The sequence below is a fragment of the Saccopteryx leptura genome, chromosome 4, assembly GCF_036850995.1.
Source record: "Saccopteryx leptura isolate mSacLep1 chromosome 4, mSacLep1_pri_phased_curated, whole genome shotgun sequence".
In the NCBI taxonomy this organism is placed as follows: Eukaryota; Metazoa; Chordata; class Mammalia; order Chiroptera; family Emballonuridae; genus Saccopteryx; species Saccopteryx leptura.
This window is the reverse complement of record NC_089506.1, coordinates 25,707,882-25,732,750: the sequence shown is the minus strand read 5'-3', so window position 1 is coordinate 25,732,750 and position 24,869 is coordinate 25,707,882. Positions and strand designations below refer to the sequence as shown.

At 41.2% G+C, this 24,869-nt stretch overlaps 1 protein-coding gene across 2 annotated transcripts in view; it reads left to right on the top strand.

The window, feature by feature from the left end:
• The window catches only part of FUT10 (fucosyltransferase 10), a 77,682-nt gene extending 54,940 nt beyond the window's left edge, over window positions 1-22,742 (top strand). For both annotated transcript variants that reach the window (XM_066380308.1, XM_066380307.1), the window contains exons 4-5: window positions 13,162-13,997; window positions 22,192-22,742. In XM_066380308.1, coding sequence (XP_066236405.1) covers window positions 13,162-13,997; window positions 22,192-22,416 — 1,061 coding nt within the window. In that variant the 3' untranslated portion in view covers window positions 22,417-22,742. The remainder of the gene's footprint in view (window positions 1-13,161; window positions 13,998-22,191) is intronic.
• The last annotated feature ends 2,127 nt before the right edge of the window (window positions 22,743-24,869 follow it).

Sequence of the window (24,869 nt, the reverse complement as noted above, 5' to 3'; positions counted from 1 at the left end):
GCACGCTCTGCCCACCAGGGGGCGATGCTCTGCCCCTCTGGGGCGTTGCTCTGCCGTGACCAGAGCCACTCTAGCGCCTGGGGCAGAGGCCAAGGAGCCAACCCCAGCGCCCAGGTCATCTTTGCTCCAATGGAGCCTCAGCTGCGGGAGGGGAAGAGAGAGACAGAGAGGAAGGAGGGGGGGTGGGGAAGCAAATGGGCACTTCTCCTATGTGCCCTGGCCGGGAATCGAACCCGGGTCCCTCCGCATGCCAGGCCGACGCTCTACCGCTGAGCCAACTGGCCAGGGCTGGGAGGCTTTTTTATGCTTCTCTTCAGAGAAATCTTTCTTTTCTCCTTTAAATTTTTTTTTATTTTTAAAAATTATGTAAATAGCCCTGATCCGATAGCTCTGTTGGTTAGACACATGCCTGAGGTGCAGAGGTTGCCAGTTCGATTCCAGGTCAGGGAATATACAGGAGCGAATTGATGTTCCTGTCTCTCTTCCTTCCTCTCTGGCTAAAATCAATAAATAAAAATTAAGAAAAAAAATGTTATGCATACTTTAGGTCTGACTTGGTTGTGACTCAGTGGATAAAGCGTCGACCTGGAATGCTGAGGTCGCCGGTTCGAAACCCTGGGCTTGCCTGGTCAAGGCACATATGGAAGTTGATGCTTCCGGCTCTTCCCACATCCTCTGTCTCTCTCTCCCCTCACTAACATGAATAAATAAAAAAAATTATGTAAATAATGCAGAATACATCAGTAAAGCAAAATTTATTTATTTATTGTTTATTTATTTATTTTAGAGAGAGAGAAGAAGGGCAGAGAGAAACATAATTATGTTGTTCCACTTATTGATGCATTCATCGTTTGATTCTTGTATGTGCCCTAACTGGGGATTGAACCTGCAACTTTGGCATATCAGGACAACACTCCAACCAACTGAGCTACATGGCCAGGGCTCACTCAGGCAAAATTTAAACAATAATGAAGTCTAGCAAGCAAAAAAAAAAAAAAAAAAGAAAATTTATCTTTTCTTTCTCAATTCTTATCCCAGCCAGATGAATGGCTATTTTTCCAGAATTTTTATGTATAATTGAATCCAGCCTGTGGTTTCATCTGTTTTTTTCTTAAACTGTATCATAGCATAGATATAATTTTTTTTTTCATCTAAACATATGTTTTAAAGATTATTTTCAGGTTAGACTATATATGTTTGCTTCATTATTTTTAAAGCCATGTTGATTCAGTAGTGTGGAGGCTCCTAATTTATTTAAACATTTCCCTGTCAGTGATTATTCAGGTTGTTACTGTTTTTTGTTATGAACATATTGTCTGTCTCCACTCACACGTGCTGTTATTTCTCCAGATATCTGAGAATGGTGTTGTTGTGTCAATGGGTAAATTAAATTAAAATTTTGGTGCATGCTGCCAAATGGGCCTTGAAAAAGCTATACCCACTTCGCCTCGAAGTTTGCTTCCCTATTAGCATGTGAAAAATTTGAGACAGAATAAAAATGGATAATCAAATTTTGCAAGCCCAGACAGCAAATTCATAATTTTCTCTGCTTTTAGTAAATCATTTTTATTGCTTACTTATACATTTGATTTGTATAAAGCCTCTCAGTCAAGTTTAAGACATTTGGTTTATGGATTTATTTGCTAGTTATAATTCCATGGACTTCACATGAGCTCAGAATTAGCATGAATTTTAATTTTGTTTTTCCAGGACTGACTGCTAAGATGTTTTTATATGACGAACACTAAGGAAAACGTGGTCAGCCTGGAATAGTCAAGAAATCACCTACAGTTAAAAATCTTTCATTCCAAAGCCCAGTTGAATCCAATTCTTGAGAATTGTCTTAATATCCCTTTTTATTTTTATAACTCACTAATTCTCGCCTGACTAGGCAATAGTGCAATGGATAGAGCATCGACCTGGGACTCTGAAGATCCAGGATTGAAACTCCGAGGTCGCCGGCTTGAACTTGTGATCATAGACACAACCCTATGGTTGCTGACTTGAAGCTCAAGGTTACTGGCTTAATCCCAAGGTTACTGGTTTGAAAAAGGGGTTACTTCTCTGCTGTAGCCCCCGCTCAACGCAAGGCACGTATGAGAAAGCAATCAATGAACAACTAAAGTGCCGCAATGAAAAATTGATGCTTCTAATTTCTCTCTCTTCCTGTCTGTCCCTGTCTGTCCCTCTTTCTCTCTCTAAAACAAACAAACAAACAAACAAAAACAACTCACTAATTCCCAAATCATTGGCTTTTTCACAATTTTTTTTGCAAAGAATTAATTGGATTCATAAATGCCACCGTGTTGCTACTATTTCATTATTTTTTATGAGGTGGTTAGTATTACTTGCTAGTCTACCATGAAGTGTTATCATAAGTAATGAAAATGAAACTATACTGCTTGCCAGAGTAAATGGGGCAGGAGAAAGTTCCTAAGACGAGGTAGTGATACTCTCATCAATGCATTTCACCTGTTTCTCCCTGACTTAGCGTATCCTGTTATGCTTACAGAAACCTGTGAACCTCATTGGGTGGAGATGCAAGTAGTAAAATCAGACAGCCAGGAATGTGAACTGAAATTCCTGTTTGCTTCTGAGGGGACAGATATAACTTGTAGATGACACGTGTGTAAAGGGCTTTTCATACCTTGTCTCAATCTTAAGACTGTTTTAGAATGCCCAGTGATTCAACTACATTTGAGCTCTGTCCCCTCAACAGACACTTGGTGTTACTACCCAATTTCCGGTTTTCCTTCTTGCTCTCTACCTCTAATTGCCAAAGTAAAGTAAGGCCTGACTTCTGCAAAATAAAATCTAAAATGTATTTACTTATTCTCCAAGTATCTGTGAGTGCCCACTGTATTCCAGGCTCTCTGTTAGGTTCTGTAGGCAAAAGCGAACAGGTCCTGGGTCCCGGAAGGGTTCCTGCCTGGTGGGGGCCAGAGAGGCCCATACATAATGCCACTGAGTATGCTACATGCTGGAGTTGAGGTCAAAACAGAAGGCCACAAGATAACTGCATAGGGAACAGCCAAAACGAGGAGTTGGGCAACCTGGGAAGCTCTTCCTGAAAAAGCATTCACCTTAAAATCCACAGTCAATAGCCATTTAGTCTGTTTTAGAACACGAGCATCACAGGTCTCATCTACAGCACTGCTTCTCCGTGCAGCAGCATGCAGGTTTCCCATACATCAAGACACAGACTAACGCCATCACCGTTCAAATGCATTAGGCTGCAGGTAAGAAAAGCCTGACCAAAGGTGGTACCACCATCCAGGCATTTAATTATTGAGTCAGCCCGAAGCCTGAGGTAGGCAGACCTGCTTTGTTCTGCAGTTCAGTGGGTCACTGAAGACGTCCTCCCACTCTGCCATTTCTCCACTTGGTCATCTGAGGGCTATGGCAGCCGGGAGTTCTGTGACCTCACCTACCTGAGCACATCCAACCACCCCCACAACGTGTGCAATGTTATCTTTGTCTGGGTGCCTCATTTCCTCACTCCTGTTTCGTGCTTTCATCCCTGTGCACCTGCTCACCTTCCCACCTGCCCACCTGCCCATCCGCTTACCTGCCCACCTGTCCACCTGCTCACTTGCCCATCCACTCATCTGCCCACCTGCTCACCAGCAGGCTGGCTGCTCACATGTGCTGCAGCTTTGGAGGACAGAGGCGCCTCGCCTAGTAGGCCTCCCTTGTTGAGACTAGATATATGAGGGAATTTTCATTTCCAGTTCTGGGGCTCATTCTGTTCTTTCTTTGACCCATAATCTTTACTGAATGAGTTGTTTGGAGGCAAATGTCATCTGTCTTTGAGTATGAACAATCTACCGTAAACTAATAGCACTGTAAATTCTTTTTCTAAGACATCAGTAGTGACTCTATGGGAGAGTGATGTAAGAGTGTTCTCATTTGGAACTTATGAACAGTCTCGCACACTAACACCCTGAGCCACACCGATGTTAACATGACTTTTCTTTGGGAACATGGATGATGTTTCGTCTTCTTTCTGCCCTCTTCTCCCTCTTTCATGCTTTTTTGTGCAATATAATTTTTGGTATTGAGCATGTCTTATACTAGAAATCTGATGAAAAAACTTTTAAAGTTTGAATAAAATAAACATTATAGGAAATTGTTTATGTCCTTTGCTGTATGTGTTTACTGTCTTACTTTTTTGACTGCCAGAGGAGAGGTGGATGTTATTTACTTATAATATCATACCTTGGCCTATAAAATACAATTTATACATTGTAGTACTGAAGATTATTAATGTGGACTAAAGTCCTTGACCAAATTTGTTGTCCTGTTGTTTCTGTGATGAGACGTACGTACATCAGGAAATCAAGCCAGGAGTGTCCTGAACACGGTTAATGCTGGAGGGCAGTTCTTTATTCTTCACTGTTTCTCTCTTGGGTAGAGAGACTCTAAGATGATTAAATGGAGTGGGACACTGGATTTTTTGAGAATAAGAGTTTTTTTTTTTTCCAGGTCATAGCTTCCAATTAAGGTCAAATGTGGCCCAGAGGCTAAGTGGAACGTAATGAATGATTTTGCAGTTCCATATCTACCTCTGGATAGACTCGCTTTAGAAAAAGCACTCATTTGGTGTCTTGATCACTCAGAGGATATAATGAACTTGGAGGTTGACTGCTGTATTCAGGATTAACTTCTGAGAAATGCCCCTCCAGCCAAGAGTCTAGGTAAGAACATGGATAGTGTATGCTGAAGTTTTAGTCGTTAGTGAAGGTGTCAGCCATATCGAGTGCCTTAGGGGACAAAGCTGTTTCTTGACCCACTTTTCAGAGTTTAGATTTGTCTTGCAAAGTGGAAAAATTGGGAGAATATAGAAGTGACTGCATACACTCACTGGAATTATGCTACATGCTCATTGGAAACAATACTGTAGCTCTGTGTGCACTGATATGGACATACCTTTCCATGGACATGTCTCTTTTTAGAGAATGTCATTTTCACAACAGTATGTTTTCATTTACGTGAAAAAAATTTTCTTCGTTGCAAAAAAACATTTTTCTTTTTCAAATTTTGGCATCTCTGAAATCAGCATGTATTTTGCAGTCGATAGCCTGCCTCCCTCAAGCACAGCCAGTGGGCAACAGCAGTGATGTGGTTGTGATTGCCGGTGTGGGCAGGACCGGGTCGTCCTTCCGTCTGGACAGTGGGGCAATGACAGCCCTTTGACGTTGCTATCAGCAAACCCTTTAAGGACCATTCGAGAAAAGAATATGAGTCAAGTTGTCCTTGACACCTGGTAATGCCAAGAAAGCATAGGCATCCAAGCTTGAAGAAGGTGTGAGTGGCTTAGAAGAAAATCTCAGAGATGACAGTGGAGCACTCTTTTAAGCAATGTTGTGTTGTAACAGTCTTAAAGGCACAGAGCAAAATATTGTATTAAAAAACACTGACGTCAAAAATTCAGAGGAGTTGGACTCTGAATGTGAAGATATTTTAGATACTTTAGCAACAATTTTGCTTGTATTTTTTCTAAGCATTGACAAGAGTGAATAAATGTTAACCATCTATAAGCAAATGTAAAAGAGTTCTTTCAATAAGTATAAATAAAAATTCTAAGTATAAGAAAGCATTATACCATAGTTTAGTTGGGAATAGTTTTCTTGGTGATATAAAAAATAATAGTGCATCTTATAGTTATTTTTTTCTAGATTTAATTAAATGTGATTTCCTTCCTTCCTTCATCTTCCTTTCTTCCATCCTTCCATCCACTTTTTAAACAATGTAGAACACACAAGAAACTGTTCAGAGGGACGGGACCTGGGTTTCTGGTGCATGGGAACACTTTCCTATATAATCTTTTGCTCACTGTATTTTTATTTTTTATCAAAGCTATTCATACTCCACGTTTAAATAGCGAATAGTTATTTTCTGAGGTTACCACTTGCTGGACTTTTATCTTACCTTTTTGGTGATTATCACCAGATCTCTAAGTAACATGGCGATATTGCTATTTCTAGATTTTTCAGTAATAGGTGTTATCTATTGACTCAATCTTAGAGGATGAGCATTTACTCTCTTACCCTATCCTGTTCAATACACATCCTTTCCTGTTTCCCTTCCACTGTTCACTTAAATTACCAGATTTGATGGGTCAATATTTACTCTACATTATTACAGCTATGCAAATAATACTCATAGATGAACCAGATAGTACATTGATTACTTTTCTTGTTTGCCCTGAGTTAATAATTGGGTCATATTTATTTTCTTTAATTGCTCTTTTTTAAACATACTTATCAGAAATTCAGCCCAACTCCAAACAGACAGAATAATTCCTTTCTTTCTCCTGCTGGGCTAACACTATTTGTGTTATTTTACTTTGAATTTTAGTGAACGATTTAACATTTCCCTTCAGAATCAGAAGATCCCTAGGGCTTATTTTGTTCCTCCTTGATGCCTCAGAGTGCCCAGCTTCATACTTTCCAAGTAGTAGGACTCAGTAAAAACTTGCTTTTTTGTCGTGGCTGTGCTTCTCGGAGTTGGTGGCTGTGTCTCCTGTTTCTGGGTGTGTTGGCTGCAATAGCGAGTCAGAATGTGAGGCTTTGATAACAAAGGGTAAATTCTTCACATGCCCTGGGAGACAGCACAAACCGTAATCCAGGGTTACAGAGCTTTGCCATCAAAGTTGCATGTCAGATTTCAACAGAACAGTCTGGGACTCGGCAGTGGCTTTGCTAACAAGCCCTTGGTGACAGCAGCTTCTGTCTGTTTGGAGGAGGGGAGTGCCTTAGGCTGCATTGCAAACTGTCTCTTCTGCTCTGATTTCTTCTTGGTCTTCACAACACCCAGGTCTCACTTTTTCTAATCACTACTGTGGAAGCAATTGGATTTCCTTTTGTGTTTAGATTTAGACACTGCTTGAGTACTTTAATATGCTGCTAAGCTTATACTTATAGAACGGAGGTAACAATTGTAATAGTTATCTCGAACACTGGAAGTTGTTTGAGCTGTATGAAACAAATGATTTAATCCAAGACAGGAAATTAAAACAAGCTCAGTGAGGTCACTATGAGTTTAGCTACGACTGAGATGATTAACAATCAATGTGATTTATGAACTACTACTATCCTCTACAATTGTGTTTTGCCCATTGTTTCATAAAGTTTCACCTCTTTTAGCCTTTGAGGTTTTCATTTCCAATGGGTAAAAGGCTCTGTAATAAGATCTTTTAGCAACAAGAAAGTCTTTATCTCTTTTTACATTAAATGTCAAGAAACACAGTAGAGAGGATTTGTAATTCATGATAAAGCTTAGAATGAGGTCAAATACAGTTTTACTGAAGACCTTCACCTCCACCTCATCATTCTTTGTAGCTACCTGGGTCATCCGTATTCTGTATATTTTAATTAGCAGCTCAGAGAAGGAATTTATAACATAGTACCTGAAAGAGAACTATGCTATTGGTTTCAAGTAATTTTTCAGTTCCTTTCTTATAGGGAGTCTCATTTTCCGATTAAATATTTTCTGTTCTTAAATGAGAGACTTGCATTTTTTCTGCTTCTACATTCTCACCAGATGGACTAAGAAAAAAATAAACAGAAAGGTGGTTCTCTGGGGGTAAAATAAGAACCCGGGATGGTGGTAACAAGGGGGAAGAACTGTGAAGAACCAGTATTTTTAGAAGTTAGGGAGCCAGAGAGCAAGAGAAGACTTACAGCACAACTTAGAATAATAAGTTGCAATCAGATGGAAGTCCCAAGCTTTTGCAATGGGCTTCTGTATAATCAGTCTCATAGGAAGACAAATTGTTCTAGGTATTTCAAACAGTGGGAATTTATTATGGGAATTGATTACAACGGGGTTGAAGGACTAATTGGAGCAAAAGAGGAAGTTGGAAGGTTATGCAAAAGGAATAATAAGAAACATCTCAGGGGGAAATCATTTACCCCAAAGAGCAGGGCTCCACTTTTGGAGGTGAGCAGGAGCCCATGAGCCAGCAGTCCCAGGCCACTGCCATTGCTGCTGGGGCTGTCACCACTCTCCACATGGCTCGTGTTTCCACTGCAGCTGATGTGATCGCAGTCCTCAGTGCTATGGCTCCCTCCGCTACATGAGAAGGCTGTAGGAAGATGCTTCTTCCTCCCTCTCACCTTCCAGTCTCCCGACGGTGCATCCATTGGTGGAACTAATTGCAAAGCCCATTGACAAGACATTCTGAGAAATGTTTACAGTGTCTCCGCCTTGTACTGTACAGAGCATAATATACCAAAAAAAAATATCTGACTTTAGGCCCTTGGTTTAAGGAATCACAAAAGATATATCAGGCCCCTGTTTAGTGTCAAGCATGGATTCCAGTTGCCAAGGAACCATGCTTTGTAAGGATGAGATGCCTTAAGTCACTCATCCTTCAGTAGAACCCTTAGACTTGGCCACGAGGAGTCTGTCCACTATGGCCTTCCTCCAACTGTGATGAGTTGATGGGCCACAGTCACATGCCCACCCTTGACCACAGGGCCCATGCCCTTCACCTTAAACACCACACTGCAACTACCAGGACTCCAAACTTCTCTGCCTCAAAGGCCAAATTGGAGCCCACTCCAGAGCTGGCACTGGCCGCTTCCCTGGTTTATCATCTCAAGGGCAAACGGTCTGGAAGATTGTCCAGGGGTGACTGCAAAGGTGTGAACTGTAAGCAAAATATATTGTGCTGGAAACTTGTAAAAACAGCAGAAGAGATTTTATTGAGCTGCTACAATAGAGGAAAGAGTCTGCACCAAAGAACTGAGCTCAGCTTCCACCCTCACCCCCGAGAGGAAGAGGAAATGGGGGTTTCACCTGTGGAGTCCTGAATGACTGGCGGAGGAGGTTTCAGGGATCAGGTGAGGGTGAGTCAGCAAGTGAAGGAGAATTCTCTTTTTCTCTTCTTTTCACCCCATGCCAACCCCCAAAGAAAACGATGCATTGAGGCAGAGAAAGATGTCGGTGTTGAGGATATGTTACCCCTCTTTGGTGTGAACCATGGTTTTGCACATTTAAATAAAATCATGATGTATATATGTTAAAGTAGAAAGATAAAACATGTATCAGCTTGTTAAATTGATCTGTAGGTTTTAAGTGTTTAGGCATGTGGTGGGTGGGCCACTCTTGTACTCTTGCACTATCAAGAAGGGGACTGCAAAGTTATTGACTGCCCTACAGCCCAGGCTTAACAAAGCAGCTGGAGAAATTTTCAGGCCTGGGGATAGCATGGACAGAGGCCTAACTGAACATGTATGTATAATCGAGAGAGGCTGTAACGGCTATAACTGAGAGAGCACTATGTGACGTAGAATTGATTAAGAGGCAGGTGCAAGGACTCATGAAGAGAGATGTTGGGAAAGAGGGACGAACATGGGTCTAGAAGTTAGCATGAGAGTGGTTTGAGTCCAGTGTCCTGCCGAAATCTGTATGAATTGGTAAGAGCCAGGCTGTGTCCCCCAGGGCACATGTGTGGCACGAATCTCTGGTGCCCTTCGTCAGGATTGAGCCTGTGGTGATAGGGGCCTTTCCCAGTTACCAACACCATGCCTTTCGTTAACTCTCAGAACCTTAGAGAAAATAAATGACTTTGCGGGCTTGTGAGGGACTGTCGAGAAAGTTCACGTGAAATGGCTTTAAAAGTAGCAATGAACTATGCAAATGCCGGATGATGATACAGGAGGCAGCCCCTTGGCTTAAATGGTTTTTTCTTCAAAACTTTTAGTTCTCTCTATTGGGACTGGTTTTTTGTGGTACCACCTTTTATGAGACACAGTTTTATGGTTGAGATCCTTCTTAAAAACAGTAATTACCTCGGAAGGTCGTTTTGTAGGAGCACTTTTTTTCTCGACTCAAGGCATGCTGTCTCCACAGGCAGACTGGGTTTAAGCGGGGTCGTATTTTGGTGGGTTTACTTAGGAGCTCCAGGGGTAAGTTCTACAACAGAATCAACATTGTAGTGGGGTCAGAGATCTCGATCTCTCTGGTCCTTTACCATTAGTCAGTCTGAAAATTCTGGTCCCCACCAGGGGTGTTTAGCTCCAGATAAATGACTTAAACTTGGTTAGTCCAGTGCAGTTAGTACCACAGTGCTTTCTGTTTTCACCAGTTTGGGAATCTCAAGAGAGCATATAACCCTGCAGAAGGGAAGGCACAATAGACACGTATCGTGAACGATGGCCTCTCTTCTGCTTGTCTGTTGAAATTCAGTCTCCCTAGTCAGCAGTCAGGCGTCATTAGCCAGCATTAATTTTATCCCATTTGTATTCCAAGTTGCAATTTCCTTTACGATCTATTTGTCAGCAGTTATTTAAAGGAACAAATAAATTTGTCAGTGTTCAGTAAACACAAAATAACCCAGAGAAAAGAAAGGTTGAACTGAATTTGTTAAATCTAAGATCTAGTGAAGATGACTAGTAACCCAGTCACATGCAACTTAGTTGCATTTTTTTATATCATAGTTTACTTGATTTTCATTTCTTTAAAGACCTGAGTTCCAACTCTTATTACCGTAGGCATTTCCCAGGAGTTAGAGCTAAATAACTGTTGTTTACTGAGCCACATCCAATACCTTTTAGAAATTGCTCAATATCGACTCATGTTCTAGGCCAGAATATCCTCAGTGAAGTGTTCTAGGTCTGTTATGGTTCTAATTTTAGTATTCTTGAGGATTTATCATCTGAAACTCTAGGTTTAAGGAAGGAACTCACTGGGAAAAATGACTTTTTAAAAAAAGTCTTCCCAGAGAATTTTAGTTTGTAAGAATATAGAAAACCCATTTTAATGTGTGCATGTGTATGTGCTTGTGTGTGTTGTGTGTCTTAGGGAAATCACAAGGAAGTACAGTACCTTTTAAGGTAGAAAATAATGGCAAGTATTTCTGGAAAGTTAGGTCCCTTTAACTTCCTCTCTATCAAAGAGGCATTTGCTCACTATTAAAGATACAAAGCCCCACTCCTGCAAATTAGACCAAATCCAGATGGTCATATGAGAACCTCACACTCTAATTTTTAAAAAGCTGTGTTGCTTTTTAGTACCATGCTTGGGAGTGCCAAGCACGAAAATCAGTGCTTCTTGTTTAGATTCCACCAGCTTTTTTTGCTACTGCAGATTGCGCATGGGAGGGACTCATGCTCTTTTCCCCGCGTCCTTGCAACATCAAGGTTTCTGTAGCAGCTTGGCAAAAGGCATAATGAGTGTGGCAGCTCTCATCTCCTCGTTGTAATGAATGAAAGGCTCATTATAACTGGTGCCTGTTTCAAGTTTGAGTCCCATTACCAACACAGCCCAAGTGGATCTCAACAGCTGCCACGAAAGGTCTACTCACAGCCATTTTGTAGTGTCTGCTGTACTTTATTGATTTGGACAAGAAGAGATGAAGCACTGGAGGCAGGCTTCGTGTCTTTCTCTTTCCCCTGCTCTGCATTTGGGGTCTTTCCTGTGGCACACACAGGGTGAGCCAGGTGAAGAATCAGCCATGTGCCACGTAACTAGTAGCAACAGACAGCTGGTGTCTGAGTCACCCACTCAAAACAGCTGTATCTGATTGATTCCCAGTTAGTTCCAGCCCCTGTTTTGTGTTAAACGTATCACCTCCAGTCTCTGATCTTCCAGTTTGATGCTTACCTCTGATAGGGTTGGACTGTAGTCCTTCCTCTCCTAGGCAGGTGGCCTTGATTCTGTGTTGTGCCATCAGTGGAAACTTTATGTTCTAACTCAGGTTTCATGGCCACTTGACCAGCCTAGAACCTTTTAGAACAGCCACCATTTCAATGCATTAAATTGCCTAAAATTCTCTTCTCTCTCGTGTCTGCATGTTTCTCTCTTAACCTTTGCTGACCATACAACTCTATATGCCATTAACTCTCAGATGTATGGATGAGTGTTCTTTTTGACGTCACAGGTCAAATATAGCAAATGCCAAGTATACAGTTATTCAACCATTTTTAGATGTTAGTCTTTCATTCCTGATCATTGAGAATAAAAGCCTATTATCAAGACAGTAGTACTTTTTTCAGCAATTTCTCTGGCTCAGTATATGTCTTCCAATAATAATCTTATTTAATCTTTAATTGTTTAGAAGTCTTTCTTGATTAATTGATTTCTCACTGATGTACTGTTGGCACCAAAGAGTTTATATTTACTTGAAAGTGTGCACTGGCATTAAATAACTAATTTTTATAAGTTCTACTGGAGAATGTGTTTTATTTCACTAGGAGCATTAATTTGGCATTTTTCTTCCCAGTGGGTGTTGGAAGATAGATCCCCCCCCCGTTACATTTAAAATATTGCAAATCAAGGGTAAATGCATCATCAGTGTCAGGAACACTTTAGAAATTCTGTGTTATATATTGTGATATTGTCTTAATTTTTCTTTCTCGGTTATAGAAATAAATTCTTCCTGATTGGGTCTCCACCCATGCAGCCAGGAAACAGTTGCTTACCACATCCATCACTGCTGTCTGCACGTTATCATGTTTCAGAGGCTTCCCAATTAATCCTGGGGAAGCTTGAATCGCTCATAATTATAATACTGTTATGCCTTCTTTATTTCTTGATATGCTTGTTAATTCATGTCCACCCTGCAGTGGTCTGTAACATAGTGCTATTATCAGCCTTTTCGTCTTTAAAAGCCTCTTGTCTACCATTTTGACCAAGATTGATTAACTGCACTTTGTTGACATCGATCATTTGGATTAAAAAAATCTATCCCGTGTATTTGTTCTGGCTACTTTTGCATGATTTCGCCTTTTTCCAGTTAATCAATCTGCCAAGCTGATTGCTTTTCCCTCTTGGCTTCCTTTCCCTTACTCTGTCCCTTTTTTAAGAACTGTCTATCTCTTTATTTCTTGTATCCTCTCTCATGCAACACCCCCAGAAAGAAAAGCCAATTGTAGGAGGCAGCGGAATAAATTCTCCCTTTAGATCCTGGCTAGACGCTACTCCCATTTCCCTTTTCGTTAATGAGACAGAGGGTCCTTTCCGTAGTGATTGTCCCCTGAAGCAGTTTTCGGGGTACAAGCTTCATGGTTGACTGCCAGGCACTTTGCAGACACTGTAACGTGCTTTTTACGTACAACCCCAAACTCCTCTGTATTCTGATCTTACCAGGTGAACTCAACTTAAACACCAAAATTCTTTTAGATGTACTAATACTGTCTTTCCTCCTCCCAGGTACTGACTTTAACATAGACAGCTTACCTCTGCCTCGGAGAGCCCACCACGACTGGGCCCTTTTTCATGAAGAGTCTCCGAAAAACAATTACAAGCTCTTTCATAAGTCAGTCATCACGTTGTTCAACTACACCGCCACATTCAGCAGGCACTCCCACCTGCCGCTAACCACCCAGTACTTGGAGGGCATAGCAGTCCTGAAGTCACACCGGTACCTGGTCCCTTTGCCATCCAAAAACAACCTTCGCAAGAGACTTGCTCCGCTGGTGTATGTACAGTCAGACTGTGACCCACCATCCGACAGGGACAGCTATGTTCGAGAGCTGATGACTTACATCGAGGTCGATTCCTACGGTGAGTGTTTACACAACAGAGATCTCCCTCCGCAGCTGAAAAACCCGGCCTCCATGGATGCCGATGGCTTTCACAGGATCATCGCCCAGTACAAGTTTATCCTGGCTTTCGAGAACGCGGTGTGTGATGACTACATCACCGAGAAGTTCTGGAGGCCCCTGAAACTGGGCGTGGTCCCGGTCTACTACGGATCCCCCAGCATCAGGGACTGGCTTCCGAGTAACAGAAGTGCTATTCTCGTATCAGAATTTTCCCACCCCAGGGAACTGGCGCGTTACATCAGACAGCTGGATTCTGAGGACAGGCTGTACGAAGCCTACCTAGAGTGGAAGCTGAAGGGGGAGATCTCCAACCAGCGGCTTCTCACGGCTCTCCGGGAACGGACGTGGGGAGTGCAAGACGTGAACCAAGACAACTACATCGATGCGTTTGAGTGTATGGTGTGCAACAAGGTGTGGGATAACATGAGGCTTCGGGAAAAGGTAAGTGAAGCAAGGTTTGGCAGAGAGGCGCGAGGGTGGCCGTTGTGATGGTCTCTGCCATTCCACGCCCTTCTGTTGCTGCTGCCCCGTTACTACTCCTCCTTCCTGTCGGAGACGCGAGCCCTGCAGCCTGTCGAATATTTCCTTACTATCCTTTGAGGATTGCCATGAAGTTCACTGTCACGTTCTCCTTTCTGAAGGCCGTAACTTCCCTTTATTATGTCTTCCAGAGGACACCATGCTGCCGGTGCTGGGCAGTGAGACAGGAGGCTTTATTTAACACATTTTTACTCAGAAAATCATTTGTTTTAGGCTGAGTGGCTTGGTCAGCAACAGGAACACTTAATATTACATCATCCTTCTCGGGGAATGCATCCTGATTTCCAATGATTTCCTCTATGACCTGATTTATGGAGCCACATAACAGCAAAGAACACAATACACAAATTACTGTAAAAACCCATGAGAAAGTAGAAAACGTAGTAATTGCCCATGCTATACCAATTATGTATTTTCAAAATATGTCAAGGCAGAAACAGAACTTCTGAGGGTGGTGATTTGCCTACTTCGTATGTCACAGTCCTTTCCAGGTTTGGAAATAGTAGTCACGGGAAACCGAAAGAACCACCCAAACCCTACCTGCTGGGCACCTCACAGAAGCCCATTAGGGATGATCGCTGGGGTCTGGCAAAGAGGGCGTGACAACACGCGTAAAGAGCTTCATGAGAGGTACAGGAGAATGTGTACGTTCCTGTGTTTCCAACAGAAACAGCTAGGTTTTCAGAGTGCTGGAGGGTAGTGTGATCGACTGTCACCTCTTGTGAATCTTTGAAGGAACATACAGAGAGTAAGCTCTCCTCCATTGTGCTCTCCTTCTTCCCCGAGTATGATCACAAGGCTTTGCTTGCCTTTCAATGAGCTTGCTACATTTCTCTAAAGCTAATGTGCTCCTTTTTGAAAAGCAAAACAGAACAAACCATGAAGGTAAGTTAAGGGGGATGAGACCCGTTGTTTTTGTTTGCATTTATTTTACAACACTTGTTACCGCTTTTATTAGGCATGCCTTAACATAAGCTACTTAAATATGTTTATTTACTTTTTTCCCTTTCAGTCAAAGAAAAGCTGAAATAAATAATTTGATTTCTTCTGTGATTATTTTTTTACCTTGAAATTGAAAATAGTTTAAATCATTGTACTTAGATGAAGAAAATACTATTAGAATAGCAGATGTGTTTCCCTTTTTGTCTTCTGCTTGTCTCCTCTCCCTCTCATAAACGTACAAACCAGTGTGTTATCTATTGCTGTGTAAACAATACTACCACCACAAAGACAGTGGCTTAAAACAACATATACTTGTTATATCACAGGTTCTGTGGGTCAGGATTCTGCTCATGGCTTAGCTGGGTTCCCTGCAAGGTGGCAGTGAGGGTCAGTCAGGGCTGGGTTCACGACTGGAGGCTCAGCTGGGGACAGGTCTGTTTCTCAAGTCACACGTCCATTGGCAGATTCGGGTTTTGGAGGTTGTAGGATTGAGAGCTTCAGTTCTGGGCTAGTTGTAGGCTGGAGGCTGCCTTAGCTTCTAGGGGCCACCCACAGTTTCTCATCATGGGGGCTGCCCCAACGTGGTGGCTTGCTCACTTGAAGCCAGCCAGGGACTGAGAGAGTCCAGCAAGACCAGTGCTACAATCTTAAATATGTAATCCTGTAACATAATTACAGACATCCTCTTATCTTTCCCATATTCTCTTGGTTAGAAATTAGAAGCAAGTGACAAGTGACACCCACTCTCAGGGGGAGGGGATTACACAGGCATGACTGCCAGGAGGCAGTGACCAAGGGGGCCATCTTGAGTCTGTCTTCACAGTGAATCTGAGTAGACTTATTCTTGGTGTTGTCTGCTTTACTGATGAAGGAGAAAGCCTTTCAGTACTGAAGAGACCACCCATGAGTTAATTCTAATCAGTTAAAGAACATATCGATAAATGCTCCTGTCCTCCAAGAGGCTAAAATGGGAGAGACAGTACGTAATCACAAGAAATATGACTTCATGTAATTGGGATAAAATTTAAAAGATGGTTTTATTCAGGGGTAATGACACTATAAACTGCATATATTTAAAGGGTACAATTTGATTAGTATGACATATGCATATATATACCTGTGAAATTATCACCACAATTGAGATGATAAACATTTCTGTCATCCCTGAAAAGTTTTTTCATGTTGTTCTCAACCCCTTTCCTTGGGCACCTATCTGCTTTTTGTCACTTCTGACAAAAAAGTTTAAGCAGTTTTCTATAAATGGAATCATGTAATGTGTACTCTTTTGTGTCAGGCTTCTCTGACTGTGTATGATGATATCGATATTCATCCACAACGCTGATACACATTTCTCTTTATTCTGAAGTTTGGACATACCAAAATTTGCTTATCCATTCACCTGCTGATGGACGTTTGAGTTGTTTCCAGTTATTGGCTGTTACAAACAAAGCTGCTATGAACAGTTATATACAAGTCTCTGCAAGGACGTATGCTTTTATTTCCCTCTGTGAATATCTACAAGTAGAATGGCTAGATCATGTGGTAGATGTATGTTTAACATTTTGAGAAACTACTAAACTGTGTCCACAGTTGTTTTACCTTACGTTCCCACCAGCATTGAGAGTTCCATTCATTAATAGTTGATGTAGTCAGTTTTAAAATTTTTGCCATTATGATGAGTGTGTAGTGGTATTTCACTGTGGTTTAATGATGTATTAGTTATCTCTAATAACTGACGATGTTGAGTATCTTTTAATAATTTGTTTGTCATCAATGTTTTCTTTAGTGAAATGTCTCTTTAAATCTTTTGTTCATTTATTTGTAAATTGACTTGTCTTCTTAATATTGAGTTATAAGAATTTTTTATATATTTTGAATACAAGTCAACTTTGTAATTAACAAAAGTTTTCTTCCAGGCTTTGGGTTTACTTTTAATTTTTTTAAAATTTTATTTTTAAATTATAATTTGCATTCAGTATTATCTTTTATTCTCTTGTGTGTGTGTGTGTGTGTGTGTGTGTGTGTGTGTGAGTGACAGAGACAGAGAGACAGAGAGAGGGACAGACAGGAAAGGAGAGAGATGAGAAGCATCAATTCTTTGTTGTGGCACCTTAGTTGTTCATTGATTGCTTTCTCATATGTGCCTTAACTGGGGGGCTACAACACAGTGAGTGACCCTTTGCTCAAGCCAGTGACCTTGGGCTTAAGCCAGCGACCATGGGCTTCAAGCCAGTGACTTTTGGGCTCAAGCCAGCAGCCATGAGGTCATATCTATGATTCCACGCTCAAGCCAGCGACCCTGCACTCAAGCTGGTGAGCCTGCACTCAAGCCAGATGAGCTCCTGCTCAAGCTAGTGACTTCGGGGTTTGGAATCTGGGTCCTCTGGGTCCTAGTCTGGTGCTATATCACTGTACCACTGCCTGGTCAGGCATCTTTTATTTTCTTAACGGTGTCTTTTGAAGTGTAAAGTTTTTATTTTGATGAAGTCTAGTTCATCAAATTTTTTCTTTTATGGTTTATGCTTTTTTATGATCTGCTTAGAAAGTTTTGTCTAACGCAAGGTCACTAATATTTTCTTCCTCAAATTTTGTAGTTTTAACTTTATATTTAGGTCTACAATCTAATTGGTGTTAATGTACTATGATCTAAGAATTGAGGTTTGTTTACTTGGCTACCCAGTTATAGCCACATCATTTATTGGAAAGATTATTCTTTCCTGATTGAATTACCTTGGCTTCTTTTTCATATATCAGTTGTCCAATATCTGTATGAATCAATTTCTGAACTGATCAGTATGTCTATATTTGAGTACTGTAGCTGTATAATGAGTCATGAAGTGAGGTAGTGTCAATCTTCCAGCTATTTTCTTTTTCAAAAGGTCAGATGATTACTAGACTTAGTGTGATGATCACATAATAAGGCATATAAACATTGAATCATTATATTGCACGCCTCAACCTAATATAATATTGTCTATAACTATACTTAAATAGTAAAAATTTTAAAAGGGTAGTTTTTTACTTTTCATTTTTTCCTCTTTCCAGAAGCACTCACCTCCATAATTAGCTAATTATTTTAGAATTTACTCAGTGTTGCTAAATAACATGCTTAGACACTATATTTTAATATTCAGTGTTTATGTGATTATGATTATCAAGTGTTATTTAGAGGTGAACCTTGTTTTATACAATCATTTGTTTCCCTTGACTGTACAGCTCTTTGTTCCCCTCTAGTTAATAATTATCTTCTTGTTTGATTTTTTATGTACTGTACTTATCACTAATTTAATTCTTTGAAGATGTTCACATATACCAGTCATTCAACTCATGTCATCTTGTTGAAGAAATCTCTCACGGAGTGTCTCATTACTCCAGCATATACTATATCTCCCCATGTATATGACGCTCCCATGTATAAGACACACCTTAATTTTGGGATTTGAACTTGAAAAAAAAAGTTTTACATAAAGTTATTGAACTCAAGTTTTATTCATCATAAAATTCATACAACTCCTCATCACTGTCAAAACTCCCATCCATTAGGTTGTCCTCATCGGTGTCTGATGATGAATCACTGTCTTTAACAATGAGCGCAAAAACAAGTGTGAAAAGGCGGGAAATGCAAGTAAAAAAACTACAACCCACTGTTAATGCACCCAGTTTTTAGACCCCAAATTTTTTGAAAAAAAGGTGCGTCTTACACACGGGAATATGGTACTTGCGGCCTTCTCACTTACTGTAGACCAGCATCAGCCTGGGGTCTCCCTGCCCCAGCATTTTGGGAATTGCCTTTTTTGTCTTTTTCCTTTTGTGTTTACATCTGTTTCCTGTGTGCTTTTCTCTCTTTTTCCTGGCTTGCTCTCTTATTTTGGTTGACGGGATATTTGGGGGATATCTGGAATGTCTTCATTCTACTCTAACGTTTAACCAATGGTTGAGCTGAGTGCAACTATTTTCAGTTTTTCTGAGAATTTCGAAGACTTTTTTTAATTGTTTTTAAAAATCTTTTAATTTTGAAATGATTTTAGGTTGACAGAAGAGTTACACATACAAGGTCAGGCAAAAGTGGGTTTACAGTTGTTCTTATGGGAAAATAATGTAATTATTAAAAAATAATACTACAAGAGTAACCTGTGTGTTTTGTATACTCACAACTGTACACCCACTTTTGCTCCACCCTGTATAGTACAGAGATCCCGTATCCCCTTCATCTGGCTTCCCCTAATGTTGACATTTTCATAACCACGGCACAGTTGTCAACACTAAGAACTCAACATTCGTACATGGCTATTAACTCAAATGCAGACTTCAGTCGTATTTCACCAGGTTTAATTCCAGGAGACCAGATTGTAGTTAGTCATCACATCTCCTTAGTCTACTCCCTTCTGTGATTGTTGCTCATTCCTTCCTTATTTTTAATAACTTTGACAGTTTTGAAGACCACTGGTCTCTACATAGAGTTTGTCTCATGTTTTCTCACGTAAGACTTTGGTTTTGGATTTGGGCAAATAATACCACAGAGGAGAAAGGACCCTTCTCTTCCCATCATACCAGGAGATGCATGATATCAACATGACATGACTGATAATGTTGCCTTCGACCACTTGGCTAAGGTGGAGTCTGATAGGTTTTTCCACTGTGAGGTTACTAATTTTCCCTTTGTACTGAGCCAGTCACTCAGTCCAGCCCACACAGAAAGGAAGGGGAATTGAAGGAGAACTATGAGATAGTTTGTGAACATACATTAAAACTACCACAATAATTCATAAATGTTTGGGGGAAGATATTTTTGAGGCTGTGCAGATATCCTTTTTCTCCTTAAAGTTGTCCTCATCAATGTTAACCTTTATCACTACATCTCACCACTGCTTTTTCACTTTCAGTGTTACTGTCAAGAAATCTAAAACTATCTGAAGGATTGGACTTTTCTCTCAGGGAGGTGGTAGAATCTCTTCTCTATGTTCTGAAATTTCATAAAAATGTACTTTGGCAAGAAACTGTGTTGCTCTGAGCTAGTGGTGGGCCCTGTCTATCTGAAGTTTAGGTCCTTCAATTTGGGGGAAATTCATACCTTTAAAAATTATTTCCTTGGAAATTTCTTTCTACTTTCTTATTTGCAACCCTTAATATTTGTCTATTGGTCTTCTGAGACAATAACCAATCAGGTGGTCCAATATTCAAATGCTTTTTCCATTTCTTTATCTTTTTCTTCTAATTTATGGACTGTATCTCAGCTTTGTCTTTCAACCCTTCTGTTAATTCTTTCATTTCTCTGTTATATATATATAATTTTTAAGATCCCATTTCTTTTGCTAATATTTTCTTTGCTGGTACCTGATATTTTTTTTCCCATTGATCTTCTCTCTTTCTCTCTCTTTGAAGCTTTCTAAAATTTTCTTCTTGCCTTACCTCTAGTTTTAATTTTGCTAACTTTTCTCAGATGATTTGTAATCTTGGTAACCTGCTCATGTTAGGGTGGTTTGATTGGCAGCTCTTAGTACTTGTGGGGCATATTGGCTATGAGCTTCATTATAGAGTGATCTGGCTGGGTGGTTTACTTAGGGAATATGTGAGTTATGTCCTCCTGGACATATCGCGTTCCCCAGAGGAGGAGCGTTCATTTTCCTGCCTGGATTGTGAGTCCGGGCTACCAGCACTGGGAGAATGAATCACAGAAACAGAGCAAGAGGGTCGCAATATCTGCTATTGCTGTGCTCATGGAATCCTTCTGTTTATAGCACTACACCACTGCCCTCAACTTTGCCTCGTGTTCTCCAGGTCAAAGATCTTGTGTTTTATCTGTCTGAGGAATAAACCTCTGGTCATGAGGAGAAGAGAAAGAAATTTGAGTATCTGACTGCTTTGTAGCAGGCTCCCTATGAATTTTTTTTTTACTGCCCTTTCCCCAACTTCCGGAGTGTCTGGTGCCTCTGAACCTTCAGGGCTTTGCAGTATAACATAGACTGATCCCAGCTCATCCTGCTGCTGCCTTATTATTATTTTCTTAAAATATGTTAAGTGATTTACTACTTTTCCATCTGCCTTCCATTCTCTAACATTTTGTTACTTTTCTGCCCAATTCCATTCTCCTAGTTCTTACGGGGTAGTATCTTTTTAGAATAATTCTTTTACTCTCACTTTAAAGGTATTTCATGAGGGAATGAAATTAGATGTGTGTGTGTGTGCTTAATCTGCTGGAGTTTGTCTTTCTTTTATTTCTTTTTTTCTTCCTTCTTCCCTCTCTTAGAAAATCATCAGAAGGCCAAGTCCTGAAAAGGTTTTGTAGGCTATTGTGAGGACTTGGACTTTATCTTGCAGTGCTAATGGCTGCTGAGTTTAGCCCACAGTGGATCAAGGGTGAAATCAGGAAGACTAGTTAGGAGACCATGGAAATAATCCAGAACTCGGGACAAAGCTCACTGTGATATAGGTCTTTGTTAAAGCATTTTGAAGGCTGGGAGGTCTTATGCAAATGTCATGTGGTACTGTTTTGTAAACATCTTAGTGTAGGGGACAATTGAGTGCAGTGGAAATACATGAAAAACAAGGGATTAGATGTACAAGTGGCAACATTAATACATGTAAAAACAGTATTTAATGAGAAAGCAACAAACAGAATAAGATATATAATAACATGTAAGTAAATTAAAAATAAGTGCTCAGAAAAATGAAAACACATTTTTTAAAAAGGCATTTAAATACAAGGACCTGTATTAATTGCACAAAATAATTGGGGAGGAAAGTGGTGGCAGCAGAGTATAAGGGAAAAGGAACTAAATAAATTACTAAACCAAAAACAAGAGGGAGGGAACTGTTTTAGAATCTGGAGAGAGAACTAGGTTCAGTCTCAGGTGTAAATTTATGTGACTTTTTGGAGCCTTAATTCTGAGCTCTGTAATATGAGGCAGTAGTATCTAATTTGTTTGCCATGAGAACTAAATGAGACAATCTGTGTAAAGTGACTAGCAAAGTGCCTAGTGCACAGAACATTCTCAGTAAATGTTAGACATTTTCTATCTCCTTCAACTGTTTAACCTCATAACTACTGAGACTCTATGGAGTGAAGTATGCGCTGGGTTCTGTTATGTAAGGCAGGAACACGGGACTTGGCTTTCTTACCACGTGTTTTTAATTCTTTTTTCTCTCAATGCAGGGCTTACCGCCTAAAAGATGGAAGGCAGACGCCGCCCACCTGAGTTGCCCGGAGCCTACAGTGTTTGCTTTCTCACCTGTGGCTTCAAGTTGGCGCTCTTTGCGAGAGATGTGGATACCCAGCTTCAAACAGTCCAAGAGGGAAGCCCAGGCCCTAAGGTGGCTGGTCGACAGGAATCAAAACTTTTCGGCTCAAGAGTTCTGGAGCCTGGTGTTCAAGGACTAATTTCAAAAAGTATCGGAATGGTAGAGACTACAGAGTTCTTGAGGTTTATTTTCTAGGTTGCCTTAATATTTGAAAGTCTACGAGCTTACTCTGTTGACTATCCTTTAGGATAAGAATTGCTGCAGTACTCATAATGAGCGTAATGAAATAATAGATATGAATTACCCTTAGGGGTTACCTCTGTATTTTTTATACTAAATAAAGGGTCAATACACTAGTCTTCCCTTATCTGTAGTTCCACTTTCCATGGTTTAAGTGATCCCGGTTAACTGCAGTCCAAAAATATTAGTGGAAAATCCAGAAATAAACAATTGGGAAGTTTTAAATTGTGCGCTGTTCTGAGTCTCACGGTGAAATCTCGCGAGTCCTGCTCCATCCCGCTGAGGATGTGGGTCTCCCTTTTACCCAGCATCTCTACCCTGACACTGCGCAAGTTAGTCACGTGATCGCCATCTCAGTTATCAGTTCGCCAGGCAGGGTATCATCACAGTGCTTACACTCAAGTCACTCTTACTTGGGTTACTGATGTCCCCAGAGTGTGGGAGTGGCGATGCTGGCAATTGGGATGTGCCATAGAGAAGCCCTAAAGTGTGGCCTTGAAGTGAAAAGCCGCCAAGTTCCCAAATTAAGACTCTTGATCATCTCACATCTAAGGAAGGGTGAGTACAGGACAATAACATAGTTTGAGAGAGAAGCTACATTGACATAACTTTTTTATAGTATATTATTATAATGGTCCTATTTTATCATTACTTACTCTTGTTAATCTCTCACAGTGCCTAATTGATAAATTAAACTTTATCATAGGTGTGTATGGATAGGAAGAAACATAGTATATGCAGAGGCGAATTAAGGTCGTTTGAGGCCCCTTAAAAGAAGGAGAGAGCCCTGGCCGGTTGGCTCAGCGGTAGAGCGTCGGCCTAGCGTGCGGAGGACCTGGGTTCGATTCCCGGCCAGGGCACATAGGAGAAGCGGCCATTTGCTTCTCCACCCCTCCGTCGTGCTTTCCTCTCTGTCTCTCTCTTCCCCTCCCGCAGCCAAGGCTCCATTGGAGCAAAGATGGCCCCGGGCGCTGGGCATGGCTCTGTGGCCTCTGCCTCAGGCGCTAGAGTGGCTCTGGTCGCAATATGGCGACGCCCAGGATGGGCAGAGCATCGCCCCCTGGTGGGCAGAGCTTCGCCCCTGGTGGGCGTGCCGGGTGGATCCCGGTCGGGCGCATGCGGGAGTCTGTCTGACTGTCTCTCCCTGTTTTCAGCTTCAGAAAAATGAAAAAAAAAAAAAAAAAAAAAAAAAAAAAGGAGAGAGACACGGGAAATAAAAATACATGTTAACTATATTTTTAAATAAATAAAAAACATTATGTACTATTAATGTTAAAATTGAACATATGAAACCAAACTTGGTGTCATTAGAAAGAAGTGTCAAGTTGGGGTTTTAGGAGGCCCTTCAGAAGTCAGGGCCCAGGGCGCGCGCCAGGTCTGAGTGCAAATAAGGTTTGGTACTATCTGCGGTTTCAGACATCCCCTGGGGGGGGGGGGGGTGACTTGGGCGCATGCCCTGTGGATAAGGGGAACTGCTGTATTTCTCATGGACGCTGGTCACCTTCAGTTTACACGTCTAGACCCATGTATCTGCTGCCCCTTGTGGAAGTTCACCTCATGTACAGTGAGTGCTTTCCTCTGTGGAAAGAAGGCAGAAGGTACAGCTTTGGGTTCTTGATTCTCCCCTCACTATTTGCAGTTTATTGGTATTTGGCAGACCCAGTGTCCGGATGGCGAGCATGAACGTGCAATGCATGAGAACTTGGCAGGGAGAGATTCCATCTGTTGGTTTACAGCAATGTAAGTGAGTAATACAAGCTGTGTGAAGTTTATCCATCCACTTCAAGTCTCTTCAAGTTGGAAGGACATAGGCTGTCTCTACCTTTTTCGTTCTTTCTGTAACCTTTCTTATTTTCATTTTGCTCTGCAGCCTCCCTGCGTCCCCTTTGCATCCCCCACCCCCCAACACCAAAGCAGAATGCCTTGTGAAGACATTTCTCCTTCTTTTGTGTTTTGAGATGTTCCCAATTCTCCCTTATACTGCTGAGCAGAATCATACTTGTATGATTCAGGCTGGACAGCCTGTACATTTTGATCAATGTGCGAGTGGATGTGAATGCACCCAGGAGCTCCAGTTATGTTGAAGCTGATTTGTCTTTTCTGTGTATGATGTACAGCCTGTAGTGGGTGGTGGCCTGTTGGTTTGTGAACATTCCCTGTCATTTCTGGTCCTGTCGCGGACAGACCTCAGCTGCTTTGTCTGCTGGGGCTCCTTGAAAGACAAGGAGAAAACACAGGCTCACATTTTCTAGCTGATGCTGAAGCTTGTGCCACCGGGTGTGTCCTGGCTTTGGTGTTCTCTGTTGTGGAAAGAGGAAAGCTCCGGAGACAGGCAGAGTCCCTGATGGGACA